The sequence below is a fragment of the Xiphophorus couchianus genome, chromosome 21 (genome assembly GCF_001444195.1).
Source record: "Xiphophorus couchianus chromosome 21, X_couchianus-1.0, whole genome shotgun sequence".
In the NCBI taxonomy this organism is placed as follows: Eukaryota; Metazoa; Chordata; class Actinopteri; order Cyprinodontiformes; family Poeciliidae; genus Xiphophorus; species Xiphophorus couchianus.
The window spans coordinates 6,059,868-6,078,546 of NC_040248.1; the positions used below are offsets into that span (position 1 = coordinate 6,059,868).

The 18,679-nt window shown below is 39.5% G+C and overlaps 2 protein-coding genes across 14 annotated transcripts in view; one reads left to right on the forward strand and one right to left on the reverse strand.

The window, feature by feature from the left end:
• Positions 1–4,470, forward strand: part of abi1a (abl-interactor 1a) — a 49,772-nt gene extending 45,302 nt beyond the window's left edge. For 10 of the 13 annotated variants that reach the window (XM_028005237.1, XM_028005240.1, XM_028005242.1 and 7 more), the window contains 2 exons: positions 678–851; positions 1,886–4,470. In XM_028005237.1, the coding sequence (XP_027861038.1) occupies positions 678–851; positions 1,886–2,061 (350 nt within the window). In that variant the 3' untranslated portion in view covers positions 2,062–4,470. The remainder of the gene's footprint in view (positions 1–677; positions 852–1,885) is intronic. The other 3 variants (XM_028005238.1, XM_028005241.1, XM_028005247.1) reach the window with 2 other exon arrangements.
• A 464-nt stretch (positions 4,471–4,934) lies between these two features.
• Positions 4,935–11,888, reverse strand: pdss1 (prenyl (decaprenyl) diphosphate synthase, subunit 1). The gene is made up of 11 exons (XM_028005253.1): positions 11,683–11,888; positions 10,493–10,581; positions 10,282–10,414; positions 9,476–9,606; positions 9,134–9,275; positions 8,486–8,597; positions 8,299–8,408; positions 7,211–7,291; positions 7,029–7,142; positions 6,858–6,938; positions 4,935–5,570 (listed from the first exon to the last, which is right to left on the reverse strand). The coding sequence occupies exons 1-11, from the start codon at positions 11,836–11,838 to the stop codon at positions 5,430–5,432; spliced, it is 1,290 nt and encodes a 429-aa protein (XP_027861054.1). The 5' UTR covers positions 11,839–11,888; the 3' UTR covers positions 4,935–5,429.
• Positions 11,889–18,679: the final 6,791 nt, after the last annotated feature.

Here is an 18,679-nt window from a genome sequence, read left to right on the forward strand (position 1 = left end):
GTCGTTATTGGCGCCATGTTTGTAATTTTTCTACGTTATCACTTCCGCTTTTCCGTCACATCCCATCCTCAACATCGTGACAAATCAGTAATTTTTGGTTCAGAAACGCTATTAAGGTTCAGGTTAATGAGCTCGAGTGTTTATATTTCAAAACAGAACCGAATAAAGTGCGTCTTGCACTCTTTAGACTGTTTCTCTTTAACCGTTCTGATGGTCGTCCCCGCCGCCATCTTTGATTCTATATCAACGGCCCCGCTTACGGATGACCAGCGGCGCCCTCTGATGGATGGCGGCCAAATTACAACACTAAAAGATGGTCTAAAATATTGGAAGTAATTTTAATTTAGTAGACCATTAATCTTAAGTTGATTAAAAGTCACAAGAAAATGGTAACATAAACTGTTAGACACGATTTAGTTGAAACATAACCTGGGTTCTTTTGAATGTATAAGTAGTAAATAAACGACATATGTGCATGTCTGAGAACATTTCCAGGAAACTTAAAGAATATTAAGTGACTTATATCAATGTCTTGGAGCCTGCTCACCGGATATGAACACCTCTCCCTCTGCATGTTGGTACATTCCTGAATGATTCTGCATGATCCCTCTGCCGCCCTCCTCATCTTGTTTTATAACTATAAAGGTTTTCATTGCTAACTTCTGACTGTCCAACAGTAGCAGACACCCCAACTCCACCGCCGCCGGATGACCTCCCCATGTTTGACGAGTCCCCACCGCCACCGCCTCCTCCAGTGGATTACGAGGACGAAGAAGGCACCGTCCTGAAGTTTGACGACCCGTACGCTGACGGAGACCCGCAATGGGCCCCCAAGAACTACATAGAGAAAGGTTGGCTTCAGGATTCCTCCGTTAACATTTGATCTGCAGCTTAGTGTCGTAGATTTGTATGAATATGTGCTGGGATTTGAGTTTGAAAACGTTTGGAATTTTATTTAAGGGTTTTCCAGGTCTAGAAATGGATGGGAAAGTACTTTCATCCATCCATCTTACCAACTATTCATTCATCCACCCCTTTGTTTCATCCATCCATTTATCAAACCACTATTTCATCCATTCATGCATCATTTATCATCCATGTGTCTATCCAAGCATTCGTTCATCCAGTCATCCAACCGTTTTGTCCTTGCAGCCATTCATTCTTCTTTTAATTCTTTCATTAAAAGAAAGTCCATCAGTCCCGCTTCCATCCAGTCATTCATTCATCTGTTCCTCCATGCATGTATCTTTCCATCCATCAATAATTTTCACAGAGGGCATATTTAAACCCTGACAGCTACAGAAATATTAGTCTTCTTCTTTCTTGCTCTCTTGTCGGCTAAGCTACATAGCATTGCCATAGCAACTGATACCACCACTAACGTAACAGGATTAAAAACGCACGCAAACATTTCCCACGCAAAGAACAGAATTCAGTCCTTTACAGTTTTGTTATTTTGCGACAATTACTAAGTGATTGCTGTGGTATATTAGCTACTGCTGCGATTAGCTAAACTACACACAGGTAGTTGATTAGCTAATTTAAACATTTGCTCTACTGATGATCTGTCAGAGTCGGTTTGTTGTGACTAATTGCCTTTTGAAGTGACTGAATTCTGCAGCACATCTACATGTTAAGGTTGTCATAGTCAAGCTAGCATAACTGACCGACTTCCCTCTTTTAAAAAATTTTTTTTAATTAAAACTCTTTCCTGACCTTATCTAGTTGTCATAATGTGGACAATTGATAGCAACGCGCAATGTTCCCTTTTCTTTTATATATTACGTGCACATTTAAGATTTAGCACGTTGTGTTGACAACTGGATAGCTGGAACCTCCGGTAGTCATGGCAACGTGTTCATAGCCTCTCGTCCTGCTCCTGCAGTGGTGGCCATCTACGACTACACCCAGGACAAGGAGGACGAGTTGTCGTTCATGGAGGGCGCCATCATCTACGTGGTGAAGAAGAACGACGACGGCTGGTTCGAGGGCGTCTGCAATGGCGTCACCGGCCTGTTCCCCGGCAACTACGTGGAGAGCATCATGCACTACGCCGAGTGAAGCCACCTGGCAGTAACAAGTCCTATTTATTCAGTCATATCCTAACCTGGTGACAGACTGATAGCTGCAGCAGCAGATGCATAGAAATAACCGTATGATCCCAATTTTTTTTTTTAAAGAATGGCAGAATGTTTTCTCTTACTGAATGCAAATAATATAAGTGATATCTATTTAGATGGTGTGATAGGGATGGGTGGGTGGCATTTATACATTTCTCCTGAACAAAGATGATCTAATTAAAGAGTTTTAAGATGAGCAAAAGAAAGGAAAGGACCTTCAGGCCAAGTATCGGTTCAGAACATGGGCTTGTTTTTTTGCAGAAATCTGTAAAAACGGCGAACGTCAGAGTCGATCGCTGTTCCTTTGAGCCCAGACAGGAAAACAAACACAAGACGGCTTGATTTCTAAACACTGTAAATGATATTTTAAAGAATCAAAGCATGAAAATCTGATGTAATCTTTTAAGTTTTTTTGCCACTTTGCTTCAATTATGTTGTAAATGTTTCTTTTTTTTTTTTATTTGACTGTCGAAATCACTGAAGTTTTTACTCTGAAGCCAATTTACAAACTTTTCCATGGGATTTTTCTCTTTTTTTGTACATAATCTTAAAATAAAGAAATTGAGTTTTTGTTTTTCATGAATTTGAAACTTTTTATGAAGCATCAAGACGTTAAGCTCATTCGAGATGAGACGGAAACATCAAGTTTTCACTCAAATTAGCAGCTGATTGGGCTAAAGTCCATTTTTATGTTGAATTGTCATTTCAGTAGCAAAAATCTCACTATTTGCAGTCGTTTAACAATTGAAAATTCAAACCCAAGCAGTTTATTTTACATATCCTTTTTAGATAATGTGCAGCACTGTGAGCCAGAGATTTGTCGTCTTTTAAAAGTATTGAAGTATCTCTGCTTTATGGTATTTGCTGGAAACTTTAGGACAAAAGAAGCAAAATAATTTCTTTTTTATACCTACTTTTGATTTGGGGTGTCCAAAGTGTGGCCAGAGGGCCATTTGCAGCCCTTTGAATTATTCTGTGCGGCCCTTGTCTACAATTAAAGAAGACAAGAACCGTACAGAATATTGATGGTGATGCACTTAAATCCAATTAAAGTGAGATTTTCACAAATCAAAAATAAATTATGCAGACAAATTAATATTAAAATTAAAAACTTACACAACTATTCATCTTTTAAGACCTTTTTTGCTTTCATTTTAATTTAATAGCACATAACACCACAAACATCCAGTAAGTTTTACTTCAAAGTATAATTATGCCAAATAAGATGGTTTTTTTTAAGGATGTGACTCATCACGTTCTTGTAGCCTAAAATACAGTTAAAATCATTTTCTGAGACTTTCTGCATAAAAATCAGGTAGTATTTTTCATTAAGATATTGTGAAATTTGTTTTTTTTACAATAGAAACAATCATGACTTGATTTAAATCAATTAATTTAGTAATCGATTAATCGTGAACTGGAACACACAACTAAAGATCACTTGCTGAGAGAACACAGCAGTAATTAAGCCGAAAGTATAAACATAAAAGCATTTTGCATTTAGGAATAAAATGTTTGGAAATATGTTCTCAGAACTCACGTGGCATAGTTTTAGCTTTGCTGGGTTCAAATTCTGTCAAAAATCCAGCGCTATCTAGTTAATTGGTTATTCAAAGTATTTGTCAACAGATTAGCCCTACATCTTATTAATGTTAAGTCAAGCAGAAAGGGCTGAGTAAATCAAAGTATATTTTAAATTGCAGATTAATAATTTGCTACAAATGATCAAGCATTCATTAGAGGAATGATAATATTTAGGGAATGTTAAATTATTCATTGGCATCTCACTGAATTTCTTAATTTATATATTCTTTTAAAAAGGATTAAGTGGCTAAATGAAAAGCCTGCAGAATGTGCTAATTTTTTATCCAATTGTCAGAATATCCAAGTACTAAAACAATTAGTTGAAGCCCTAATTCTTCTAAAATAAGATTTGAGTGGATACAAAATGCTTCTTATATTTCTTTCTGCATTTGCTTCAAAGCTGCATGTTTTCTCACCGGGCACTCTGGCTTCTTCCCCGTTTTATAATAAAATGTAGCAGCCACGCTTTCCTCCATCTCGAATCAGCCTGCCGTCGCTGCTGGATTCAGGCTAATCTGCAGCGGCTCCATCCGACACTGCCTTTAGACAATTCACTCAATAATCCAGGCCGAACAACATATACCTCCTCGGCCTCCTCTCAATAAAACCCGACATCAGGCGTCACTCAGGAATCATCTTGTCGGATCGTCGCAGCCTTCTTTTTATTTTCCAAATTTATGAGTCCAAGTACTGAATCTGCTCATTTGTAGATATATGTTGATTGAGAAATTAATGTACAGTCTTTTATAATAAACGATTATACATATAAGTTTGTTTCTGTGTGATTATTTGGGGGTGGAAGGAGAAAGCAGAAGCTTTAAATAAGTGTTTCACTCCACTACACAGTGCGTATTTTTCCCGGTCGATTTTTGACCGGGCCAATCAAGTTCTGAACGATGACGTCGATTTTCTGCACCGTTTTAGAATTGCAGTCTGTCCGTAGTTTTAGCAGTAGCAGCGGTGAAAGTGAACGGAGCCGTTCAGTCTGCGTTGGTCACGCTACCAAATGATTAACTTTAACAGCCACAATGTTCTGCTCAGCACTTCTCTTTTCGCAGTGGAGGAGGTTTGCTTACGGCGAAGGCAATTTCCGATAAGCTTCGTAGCTCCGACTTGGTGCATTACGTACGTCACGGAAAACCGTTAAAACTTCAGCATTCACGAAGCCAAGCGTGGATTAAGAGGGAGGTTGTTTTTTTTCAATCAGATGAAATAAAAAAAACAAACCCGAAACGTAAGCAGTTGGTTTATTGAGACACTGTCGTTGGTGGTAAGGCCTTTTGTTGTTACAGGACACTTAAGAAAAGTTCAGAGTGTAAAACGCACACACACAGTTTGGCCTTTGAGGTTTGGATGGATCCGAAGATGTCGCATCCAGACAGACAATGACGGCGATTCCATCACGTTTTGGAATTACAGATTGTTTTCCCCCCAGCATCCTCCGCAGCTCAAAGGGTCCGGTTACCCGTGTTGAGGCGTGTGAGGCTGTTGGTTACAGTACAAGACGAAGGTTTAAGTCTGAGGTGCAGTTTTCCTCTGAAATCACCTCCACAAAGGTGATTTCAGCCACAGATAAAGCGACTCTTAATATATTTTTTTACATGTTGCGAGCCAACAAATCGCTCCAATCCAACCTCCCTCAATGTCTTTGTCCCACATGGCAGCAGGGCAAGTTTGTTCTACATTTAGCTGCCTGAGAAGAGAGATGGACGCCCCGCGGGAGCGTCACTTGTCCCTGCTGAGGACGATCTCCGTGAGCCGGACGAGGGCGTCCCTCTCCGGAGACGGCCGGAGTCGGCTGATCTGTCGGATGGCTTCCTCGCAGTATCGTCGCGCCAAGTAAGTAGTCTGCTGCACGCCGTCACTCTGGAACAGGAAATAAACCTGATTGTTGCTGTAAGTTAACGAACAATGATTTAATCTAACGTTTACTCATCTTATCAGTGATGTTTAATTGATTGGCGGCCATTTTCTTAAAACCCAGAGTTTTGCCATTTAAAACGGACCAACCGTCTTTCCATGACAAAGGGCTACATTTTTTCATAACATGCTTAATTAAACATTTTAACAGCTTTATAAAATACTGACTGAATGAACATAAATTTATAACAACTGTAGTTGTTCTTGAAGTTATGATAAAACTGCTTTAAGTCAATGCTAGTTTCTGTCATGTTATCTGCTTTGCTGTCGTATTATCCTCGCCTTTGTAGCACAAAAGCAATTTCTGAATGAGAAGTTGATGTTGCTTTAAGGTGAAACTAAAGGACCTTGTTTACTGTTTATATTTTAAAAAACAACCCCATAAAGTGTGTTTTCCATCCCACACCACTCTGGACCATTTCCTTCCAATATGCCCAGCAGCCATCTTTGTTTTTGAATTAAGGGCTCCGTTTGAGGCTGATTACCACCAGCGCCCCATGCTGGGTGGCAGTCAAATTACAACACAGAAAGACTAAGCGGACTTTGGAACTCATTTTAATCTAATTAATCATAACTAATTTATTTGCATTCTTACAGCTGACCAATCCTTACTCAACTTAAAACTTTTACTTTCGTTTTTCTTCTACAAGTCAAAAAAGTGCAAATATTTACTTTAGGAAATGTGTTGTCATTTTTAAATAAGCACTATTTTTGAGGATTTAAAAAATGAAGAAGATTTTGTAAAAAGAAGATGGATAGGTTTTCCATTTGTGGGATGTAAAATGATGTAAAATACTTTTTTTTTAAAGAACAGAGTCCAACCTAATAAAAAAACAGAACTGAAATAATATTACTGGTACTTTTAAGGTCATTCTTTGTGGAAATTAAGTGCAAATAAAGCAGGAAAAATGAATCTATCAATTTATCTTGTGATAGTTCATCAAAGTATCAACAATTGTTTCCATGGTTTCCATGGATCAATGTGACTTCCATAATCAGTTTTCTTTCTTATGTACTGGGAAAATGATTCATTATGAAACAATCAAAACTGGAAAAAAATTAAATGATCTGTATTCTCATTTTGTGTAATAAAAAGAAACTCTATTAAATCAGCTATAAATTACCAAACATCAGGGAGGAATTGGTTGGAAAACTACTTTTTATAAAGATCTTAGTAAGGGAAGTTGATTTATTTCTTTAATGCATCACTTTCCAAACTTTTCACTGTCCTACCTGGAGGACGTACTGCCAGGCCTGATCTACGTCTCCTTTGGAGCTGAAGCGTCGCATGATCATGGCGTGAAGCTCAGGAAACTAGAAACAAGTTGTTTTTTTTTAAATTAAAAATGTCCATTCTGATTCGCTGGCTGTTCTTTAAATGGAAACTGCTTTCTGCTGCCTCACCTGCTGACAAGCGAACAGAACCGGCCCGGTTGCCAGACCCAGTTTCAGGTCGGCGGCCGCTGGTTTCCCCAGCTGCTCGGCGCCCGACGTGAAGTCCAACACATCGTCCACCAGCTGCAAAAACCACACATCAGAACACGACTTTTTCATGTTTCACCCTTCAAAAATTGAGTATCGATTACCTGAAAGGCAATGCCGACATTCTTTCCGTACTGGTACGCTATTTCATGGACTTCCGGGTCAGAGTTCACCAGAATGGAAACCTTGAGATGAACAGAAACAGATGACAATCAGTGTGAAACAAAAAAACTGATTTCCCTCAGTCTCTGCATCATTATGATCAGGTTACAACAGGAAACGAGATTAGTTACCATAGCTACATAGATGAAGCTCAGATCTACATTATGATGTCACCTGAACAAATCAGTGGTGAACAGAAACAAAACTGAAGTTATTATCGTTCGTCCTAAAGAGGAAATATCTAGAATGAGTTCACAGAAACAATCAATCCGGCCTGAAATCTGAGTCTGAACCTTCAGAGTCACATAAAGATGGCTACAAAGTCAGCCTTCTATCACCTGAAGAACATTTCTATTGTTAAAGAACCAACATTGCAAAAAGATCTACAGAAACTCATCCATGCGTTTATCTTCAGTCGCATTGATTACTGTTTCCGTAAACCATAAAGTTGCGCGAATTGAAATTTCAAAATTAAATTCACTTTATAGAAACACACCAATTTCAATAAAAAGTGTCAGCACTTTTATCGCATTGCACGAGTCACGTGATTCACAACTGGATGTTACTACTGGTGGAAACGCAGACTATAACAACAGGAAGTGGTAGGAGCATGATGATTTGATTTTGTTTTAGACTTTAAAATGCTGTTGTTCGTTTATAAATCACTGAATGGCTTCGCATCACAATATACTGAAGATCTGCTGTTGTTGTATCAACCTTCCAGACCTCTCAAGTCTTCTAATTCTGGTCTGGACAAACTTCCAGAAAACTACAAATAGCTGAAACACTGAGTTCCTTTGAATCAGACTAAAAACACACCTGTTTAAAGTTCTTTTAATTCATAATAACTGGAATATTGACCAACATTTTGATGTGAATTGATAACGATACATGTAATGTTTGCTACTCGATTTTACAATTGTTGACTATATGATGTTTTTATGATGTAAAGCTCTTTGAACTGCCTTGTTGCTGAAATGTGCTATACAAATACACTTGATTTATTGATTAATTTATTGAACGTACATACTGCTTTACAGCTGTGTGCCATCAGACTCGCCGTCTTCTTGTAGGTTTTCTCCAGGTAGTGTTTGAATCGCTCATTCTCGTTCTCCTTGGAACCGAGCTGCATGAACTCGCCTGGAAGGAAAACAAAAAAAAGAGGAAGTGAGTCGAAACTGTCGAAATTACGAAGATGTGGAGCGTTTTGGACATACCTCGCACCAGATCCTCGATGACCTGGGAGACGACCTTCACCACGGCGCTGTTCCCGATGCGAGCCAGTGCCATGGTGGCCGCCGAGAGGATGAAGTCTCCGGCTAAGATGGCCTGGAAGGGACCAAAAGCCGAGTTCAGGTCTTAATTCCTCTTTAAAATCTGAGATTTTTAAGCATAAGAGTATTAAATTAACTTGTGACATAAAGAGAGAGAATGGATGGTGGGAAGGAAGGATAGAAGGGGGCAATGATCAAAGAAACAAGAAGTTAGCAACATAAGGAAGGTAAGAAGAAGGGAGAAAATAAAGAAACAATCTAGGAAAGAGATAGAAGTAAACAAAAAAGGAAAGAATGAAGGGAGTGGATTATGGAAGCAAAGAAAAGGAGATAGGAAAGAAAAGTGAGGAAGGAAGAAGCAAAGAATGGGAGGAAGTAAACAATGAAAAGAAAATTGTGAAGAAGAAAGGGAGCAAGTAAGAAAAGGAAGGTAAGGAGAAAGGAAATGAGTGAGGGAGGATAGAAGAAAACCAGAAAGAAAGGAGTGACAGAATGTACGGAGAGAGATGGGAAAGAAACAAGTGAGAGAGTAAAGGGGGAAAGGGAGCAAGAAATAAAAGTCAAGTTTCCTGATTTTCCAGGAAGTCATACCTTTCTTTCCCCCCACACGTCGTTGATCGACTTCTTCCCTCTTCGCTCATCGGATCCGTCAATCACGTCGTCGTGCATCAGGCTGGCGGTGTGAATCATTTCAGAAATCATCGCTATCGTCCTTTGACCCGGGAGCAGATCCCTGCAGGAAGCAGAGAAGAGAAAATAAAATCACACTTTAATACCTCATATATGGATTTATTACAAGGTAAAGTACAACCTGCTTCAATGAATGTTTTTTAAGCTGCACAACAACAAAAAAACTCAGAAAATAATATTTAAAGACATTCAGATTTAAAAAAAATGTTTTTAATGCAGGAATGAGTGTCTGTGTAACGTTACCCGGCTCTGTTGCTGTGAATGTTCATGGCCCGCGCCATCAGGATGACGATGATCGGTCGGATCGCTTTGCCCCGACCGTCAAAATAGTAATCGCAGAGGTACTTTAGCTCCGTTTTAGCCACGAACAGTTCCTGTTAGACACAATGAGACTCTTAAAAACAAACACAAAATACTTTATTTATCCCAAAAAGAAACTAAATGTTGTCATAAATCATCCAAGTATCTTCAAAAACTCATCGTAGATGGAAAAGATAGGAAGTCAGTCAGTCTTACAGAGGCCTCTGACTGAAGAGTGTTGCGAGTTAAATAAAATGTTTGGTTTCAATCCGTTTAATTCTGGGATTATGAATTAATTAATATCTACTATTAGTCATGCTCATTTATCGTTTATCATTTATTGTGATAAATTTCTGATTATGATAAGAGTTCTAATTTATTGTTACCGTAATTATGTTTAAAACCCTTTAAAACTTTCCTTGTTGTCAGGATAATTTTACTATTTTCTGCACTGTTTGTTTAATAAAAGCATTAATAAATCCCAATAAATCAGACAATACAGTTACTGTGTAAAATTCACTTCTTTATGTGGCTGAATTTCTACAGGAGCATATTACAAAACAGGAATGTTTTGAGTGGTATTTGTGCTTGTGGGGCTTCAATTGCTGTGACACCCAGTCACAGTCATTCAGTTAGCTAAAAATGACGCAATAAATAGTATTGCGAAACGTTGTGATAAACATTTAAGTTTATTACTATTTATTAATCCATTATTTTCTCTAAATTGCATGCTAAACTCATCGGCTCACCTTTTTAATGTCGTCATATATACTCGTCAGGTCTTTCTGCGCTAACGTAAAAGGGTCCCTCAGCTTTGCGTCGCTGTGCGTCGTCCTGCAGCCGCAAGACTGTAGCGTCGAATACAGCGAACTAGAGCGGCGTCTGTGGAGAGAAAAACGCACCGACTTCACAAACGTAAACAAAACGAAGAAGAAGTGATGCTACAGCGGCACAACTCACCTGAGTAACGAGGGATTCAGGTTAAGAGCTTTGGATTTGGTTAAGAGAGGATTTGTGCAGTGGATTTGTGCAGGAAACAGTGGCCTCCTCTGAAAGTTAGCAAACATAGTAGAAACATAATTTATATGGCAATAAATAACAGTTATAAATTAAATTCAACATGTACTGTCGTACATCAACATACATATGATGTATGTTGAATCTAAGAATATTAATGGAAAGTTTAGTGGAAGGACAGCTTGATTAAAAAACTTTTTTTTTTATTGGTGCCACGTAATCTAATCTTATGAGAAATCTTAATTAAAATTTTTGTCAATACTTACAGAAATTATTATTTTCTTAAAATATATCTGTGTGTAATGACTCTATATGATCCGAATTATTTTTTTAAACTGAATTACTGAAATAAAATTATGGTTTTATTCTAATTTGTTGGGATTTACATTTATAAACAGAGTTAAAAGCCTCGTTGAAGTTGGAAAGTTAAGTGAAGGGAGAAAATGTGGTAGAATTTTTTTTATTTTTGTATTTAAATTATCTTTTTTACTGGACTTATAACTACATTTCCTAGAAAACCTATGTTTGGATTTTATTAAATGTGAGCCACAACAATGCAAATTAACAGTTGAAATTTATAACTCTGGGTGTGTAATGAATATAAATAAAACACAGACTCACTTCTTGGATAAAATTATTGACTTAATATTTTGAAAAGGATGTGTGCAACTCTAAAATTATCAGCATCTGACCGGGTCGTGTTTAATTGTTGTATACTTTAGTGGTTTAAAAGAGAATCAAAAGTTGTGTTTATTTCAGTTATTTTAATATGCAATGATTTTAAAATAATTTGTCCTGAGGTCCCTAAGTATCCCATGTGCCTTTATGTTAAATGAATGAATGGATGAAGAGGATTATAATTAAACAGAGAGATTAGAGTACGGGTCTTAATATTTATGTCCACAGGTTGAAAATAATGCTAAAATATTATTTAAAAAATCACCTGCAACAGGTCAATACTCATTCGGGATATTCAATCAGAAATTAAAGAGATTATTTTAGCAAGCAAAATGTGATAAAACCCTTAAGGAAACAGCAGTAACTTGAGGATCGGAAGCATCGCTGAAGGAGGACCGGGCTGACTCAATGACCTTCCCGGGTGTGACAGCACTTCCTGTCAGGTACAAACTCACCTCCTTCCTCGGTGTGGAGCTCCAGGACGGCCTACCCGTAGGGGATGCAGAGGAGTACGCGGCATGTCCGCTAAAACACCGCAGCGTTTCGGTTAAACCGGAGTTCGTAAAGCCCCCATTCAACCTCCGGCAGCACATCCACCAGGACCCCGCCATGATGCTTCCCAGCCCGAGGCGTGCTCAGGCGGGGGGGAACCGGTAATATGATGCGGCGGAAGCGGAACACAGCGAGCGGGACGTCGGTTAGCACAACGTTTCAAAATAAGATTGGACACCGGATATAGTGAGTTACTAAAGATAGGGACCATTTCTATAAAATATTAGTTTTTCTTAGGAAAACTGAAATATAATGACTATTTTACGCATATAAAATAACGCAGTAGATCGTGTTTTTATGACTTTACTTCCAGGAAATATACCAGTGTTTGGGATCCGACTAGTTGCTGTGCGGCTAGCCGCTAAAGTTAGCATCAGTGTTCATTCAACCTTTGGCTCTTCGAAGCATCCGCATTGTTTCTTAATAACGCTGACAAAAATTAAGAAGCAATGTTTTTTCACAAATATAGATACATTAACAAATGCATATTTTAGTAGTTTCAATTGCATAATTGCATGATTTGAAGATACTTGAATAATATGAATTATTACAATATTTAATTTCCTTTTGGGATAAAAAAAAGCAAGTATTAAAATTTTAAATTACCCCCTCCGCCTTCCATCCTCCTACAAATTAAAGTCAAATAAACCAATGAATAACAGAAAATAAAAATACAAAAATGTTATACTTTTCATACTATATTTTTTCTCTGTTCACAACCTTTACCTTCAGTTGGGTTTTATTGGAATTATATGTAACTGACCTCAGTGTATTATTGTAAAGTGGAAGGAAAATGTTGGCTGATGCAGGATTTCCTACATTTGTAAGCCACAAATCTGAAAAGTATGGCTCATGCCTTGTATCAACACTTTCATTAACAGTTTGGTGTCTTTTCCTATATGGTCTGCTCAATAATAAATTAAACATTTTCAATTTCAATTTTAAACCTAACAAAATAGTTGGATATTTGTAGAAAACAAATCTATAAATCATTGTACAGTTTCTAAATTTTGGGGGTTGATTGTTTTCTTATTTGAGAAGTAAAATTTGCTTTTTAGAAGAAGCAGGCCAATGCTTGTGACTGCAGTTAAGATTAAGATGAATGCAAAAAGCATTGTCAATAAATGGGAATCTATTTTTTGTACCTAATATTTTTTAAGAAAACATTATTTATCTAAAATGTATCTGGCAAAATCCTTTGAAGAACTGGAAATGGCCGTCCGTTCATACTTTGGACACGTTTATATGATCATTTAAGATCACATAAAAGATGTGGGTAGGAAATGTGAATAAAGTTGAATTTAGGCCTGACCGTGTGTCTTTGACAAAATAAAACCTTTTGATTTGATTTGATTTAATTTCTGATACTTTTGGAGGATTTGTGGCATTTGCTAGTCATAATACGAGAGTTTTTCAGTTTTTTTGACCTTCTGTGTGCAGCTGTGTTTCAGACTTCTCTATGTCCCAAGAAAACAGTTTTTTTATTGTGGCGACTTCCACAAAGACTTAGACAGTTTTTGGATAATAAAAGAGTCAAAGATTCTTATTTCTCCTTTTAGTCGACTTGTCACTGCCTCCACACATCTAAAAAACAGAAATATTATTTGCCAGTTCTGTTTTTACAAACAGGTCAAGTTCAGTCAGACTGAAGACAGTCAATTCATTTTTATGACTGGTTTACAGCTCATAAACTCCTAAAATAAGCTTCTTAAAAAATTAGATCACCTGACTCCAATTTTAAAAACATTATCATTTTTAATCACACTTTGTCCTTCCACAAAAACTTTCCAAGGAACATTTCTACGGTGGCCGACAGGTGCAAATGCGCAGCAAAAGAGAAAACATGCAAACAAACAAAAAACACGCGCACAAATTAAATGCGGCAAGCAAAAAGCGAACAAAATGCAGCAAACAAAAAAGAAGACACCCCCGAATGAAATGCAGCAAACAAAAAGTGAGACGCAAACAAAAAAGAAAACACCCCCGAATGAAATGCAGCAAACAAAAAGAGAGACGCAAACAAAAAAAGAAGACACCCCCGAATGAAATGCAGCAAACAAAAAAGAAAACACCCCCGAATGAAATGCAGCAAACAAAAAAGAAAACACCCCCGAATGAAATGCAGCAAACAAAAAAGAAAACACCCCCGAATGAAATGCAGCAAACAAAAAGTGTTGAAAACGGAAGTGCTCCAGACCACTAGGGGGAGTCAAAGAAAATCGAGACCGAGCCCAGAACGGTATGACTGACACAAAGTCTATCACGCTACCCATAAATTATTCTGTTATTCTATAATATTATAAAAGACGGCGTATCTTTTTATAATATAAGTACGTATAGTATTTATACGTACTAAATATAGTTATATAGTACGTATAACTATATTTCTGAAAAGAAATATAGTTATACGTACCTTTACTTTCTTTCAAATTTCTTTCTCTGAATCTTGCATCTGGTCCCATAGAAATGAATACTATTTTCTTTGACTCCCCCTAGTGGTCTGGAGCACTTCCGTTTTCAACACTTTTTGTTTGCTGCATTTCATTCGGGGGTGTTTTCTTTTTTGTTTGCGTCTCACTTTTTGTTTGCTGCATTTCATTCGGGGGTGTCTTCTTTTTTGTTTGCGTCTCTCTTTTTGTTTGCTGCATTTTATTCGCTTTTTGCTTGCCGCATTTAATTTATGCGCGTGTTTTTTGTTTGTTTGCATGTTTTCTCTTTTGCTGCGCATTTGCACCTGTCGGCCACGGTACATTTCGGACCTCTAAATCAGGCCAGAAAGAACAATTGGGACAAAAGTCTCACCGCCCCCTACAGGCGTGGTATGCACACGGCATTTGCGTGTTCATGTGTCGTGTCTTTTCAGATACACAATGGAAAATATTTTTTGGAAATGTTGTACCTTAGTCTTCCGGCTTGAATTAATAATTACCATTGATAACTTTTCCATTTCATTATTTTTATTACTAGTTTTGTTTTGTTAAAGATAACTGCCCTTTACTTAAAAGGAAAAACTTCTTTTTTAAAAACAAAAACAATAAAACAAACAGAATAATTTATTTCAGCATGATCTAAACCAGTGGTTCTCAAACTTTTTTCAGTGATGTACCCCCTTAAAAATATAATTTTAGTCAAGTACCCCCTGACACGGGCAAAACATTTGTGGAATAAAAAAGAGGTACAGTGCTGTAAATACCCTGTAAATACTGAATATAAAATTCAGTGTATGAACACACATTTATATTTTATCGAACTTTTTACAAAATAATTTTTCCCAAGACTTATTATGAGGAGCCTACTGATTTTTTAAAGATATTTTGAAAAGCTTCACGTACCCCCTGCAGTACCTCCACGTACCCCCAGGGGTACGCGTACCCCCATTTGAGAACCACTGATCTAAACCATCAAGATGACTCTATTTTCCCAAAACAGTCCATATTATATCTCTAAAACGCCATCATTCGTGTCTAATCTTTAGTGATTTATAGTTGGTGGAATTCCATAACATAATGTGTTAGCTCATTGCAGAACTTAAATGTTTACAGATTCACTTCACGGTTTCCTAATCTTTAGCTTCTTCCCAGGATTCAGAGGTAACCAGAACAACCTCAGAGATCTTCTCTAATATCCAGCTGAATACCTCAATTTAGGCTTTGATGAGAAGAGAGCTGCTCTTTTCTCATCAAAGCCTAAATTGAGGTATTCAGCTGGATAATGTTCAGGTTGGCACCTTAACACTTGCTTGTCAACCTCTCTGGATGTCCACTCAAGGCATCACAATACCAAATTATTATTTTCTTTGCTGTTGTGAAACGTTTAAAACTTCAATCTGGAGAGACTCAGACGGAGAAAAGGCAAACAATTAGAAAAGTTTATTAACAGCATGAATTAAATCTTTGGCGCTCGGGCCCCGGCTGAGGACATTGATTATCGCAAACTTTGCGATGGGCTCGGATGAGCATTCCATATGCTGGTTAGGAACGTCATCCCCCGGGACCCGGCACTGGTGGTGGAGGCGGTGAAGGATGCGGCCGGACAGCCGAGCGAGTGGGGGTGAAGGGGTGGAGGTGGGTTGAGCTCTGCTGGAAAGCACGAGACGCCATGGATGGTGGTCCTTATCAGCTCGGGCTTGGATGGTGATTGGACATGACGAGTCTTGGACCGGCGTCAATCAATCAACGGTGACGAACCGGAAGCTCCGGTTGGATGATGCAGGAGGGGCTAAAAGAGTCTTCCAGTTTGAATTTGCGCGTAGGCTTCATTTCCCATATTATTTCATTACTCATAAATCATTTGCTTACTTAAACAACCCACTCTAAAGAGAAAACTGTTCTCTGAATTTAGAAAACTAAAACTACATCAAAATCTTGCCTTATGTGATGATAATGACTTCTCTACTGTCAGACAGACCACAAAACAACCCTTACTCCCTCCTTTCATGAACTTCCTCTCACCTTTTCTTTCCAGCTTTTAGATAATTCATTATTTTTCATTTTGTTTATCTATCTACTAAATCATTTATTTATTTATCTATACTCTATATCTTCAAAATCTTCTTTTTAAAATTTTCTTTCTGTATTTGGTTGCTTTTTTCTTATAACTCCTACCTGAGCTCCTCCCTGCTCTGCTGCCTGATCTGCTTCACTCTTCTTGCTCTCCTGTTTTATTCTAACTTTTCTGATTGCCTTCTTCTCTCTTTTTAGTTCCTCCATCCACTTTTCTAACTCGCCCATTCCTTCACTACTCATCTTTTATTGATTTGATTTTTGTTTTCTGTCATACTTCCTCCTATAACTCAATCAGTTCTTTTTTTGAGTGTTTAATTGGCCCTGAAAGTTATATTTTTCTATCAATTTATTTAAATTCTTTACTGAGTTAGGGTTTTGTCTTTCCATAAACTTCCAGTCCTTACACTGGAGTTTATCTTTCGGTGTTAATTTGCTATTCCCTTTTCCCATTTTGAGCAATTTAGTCAATTTCGTTCCAGTCTTAAAAACACATAGGGTGGACTCTAAAAGACTGGATAAATTCTTAGCAGGACGGTGATCAATCCCCTTTATTTAAATTCCTCCAAGTATTCTCACACTCACACACACACTTGGTATTACGGGTTTTTCAGTTTACGCGGACTCCGCCGTCCTTCGGTTACGGATTTTTCAGTCCTTCTGCTACCTATCAGTGCCTAGGATTCATGGGGTTTTACACCCCAACGACCCTCAATCGTTCGCTCACTTTTTAATTTAAACGCTACTCACTTGTCCCCCCTTCACGGACGTCCCGTCAGCAGCTGGTTTCCAGCAGGCGGGTCGGAGACACAGTCCTGGAAAAGATGTGAGACTCCTAGGAGCCTGCCGTGGCCACGGTCTTCTGATGTCCGTCTCTCCCGCTGGAAACCGCAGGCGTATCGGACTCCGGCTTCGAAGGAGCAATTTATCCATCCATCCATCTTCTTCCGCTTATCCGGGGTCGGGTCGCGGGGGTAGCAGCTTCAGAAGGGAGGCCCAGACTTCCCTCTCCCCGGCCACTTCTTCCAGCTCTTCCGGGGGAATCCCGAGGCGTTCCCAGGCCAGCCGAGAGACATAGTCCCTCCAGCGTGTCCTGGGTCTTCCCCGGGGCCTCCTCCCGGTGGGACGTGCCCGGAACACCTCACCAGGGAGACGTCCAGGAGGCATCCTGACCAGATGCCCGAGCCTCAACTGGCTCCTCTCGATGTGAAGGAGCAGCGGCTCTACTCTGAGTCCCTCCCGGATGACTGAGCTTCTCACCCTGTCTCTAAGGGAGAGCCCAGACACCCTACGGAGAAAACCCATTTCGGCCGCTTGTATCCGCGATCTTCTTTCGGTCATGACCCAAAGCTCATGACCATAGATGAGGGTGGGAACGTAGATCGACCGGTAAATCGAGAGCTTCGCTTTTTGGCTCAGCTCTCTCTTCACCACGACGGACCGGTACAGCGCCCGCTTGACAGCAGACGCTGCGCCAATCCGCCTGTCGATCTCCTGCTCCTTTCTTCCCCCATTCGTGAACAAGATCCCAAGATACTTGAACTCCTCCACTTGGGGCAGGACAAACCCCCTGACCCGGAGAAGGTACTCTACCCTTTTCCGGCTCAAGACCATGGCCTCGGATTTGGAGGCACTGATCCTCATCCCGCCCGCTTCACACTCGGCTGCGAACCGCTCCAGCGAGAGCTGCAGATCACGGCCCGATGAAGCCAAAAGGACCACATCGTCCGCAAAAAGCAGAGATGAGATCCTAAGGCCACCAAAACGGATCCCCTCAAATTCTGTTCATAAAAGTGATGAACAGAATCAGTGACAAAGCTCAGCCCTGGCGGAGTCCAACTCTCACCGGAAACGAGCCCGACTTACAGCCGGCAATGCGGACCAGACTCTGACACCGGTCATACAGGGACCTGACAGCCCGTAACAAAGGGCCCGGTACCCCATACTCCCGGAGAACCCCCCACAGGGCTCCCCGAGGGACACGGTCGAACGCCTTCTCCAAGTCCACAAAACACATGTAAACTGGTTGGGCGAACTCCCATGCACCCTCCAGGACCCTGCAGGGTGTAGAGCTGGTCCAGTGTTCCACGACCAGGACGAAAACCACACTGCTCTTCCTGAATCTTCTCGACTATCCGACGGATAATTTCCAGCAGGCGGGTCGGAGACACAGTCCTGGAAAGGATCTGTGAGACTCCTAGGAGCCTGCGGTGGTCACGGTCTTCTGATGTCCGTCCCTCCCGCTGGAAACCGCAGGCGTATCGGACTCCGGCTTCGAAGGACCAATTTATGTTAGGTTTAAATTACCTGAACACAGACACAAATCAGAGACAAGAGTCAAAATTTAGTTTTACCTGCAGGGAGAGCACAGCTGAAACCCAGTTACAGATTTCTGCCT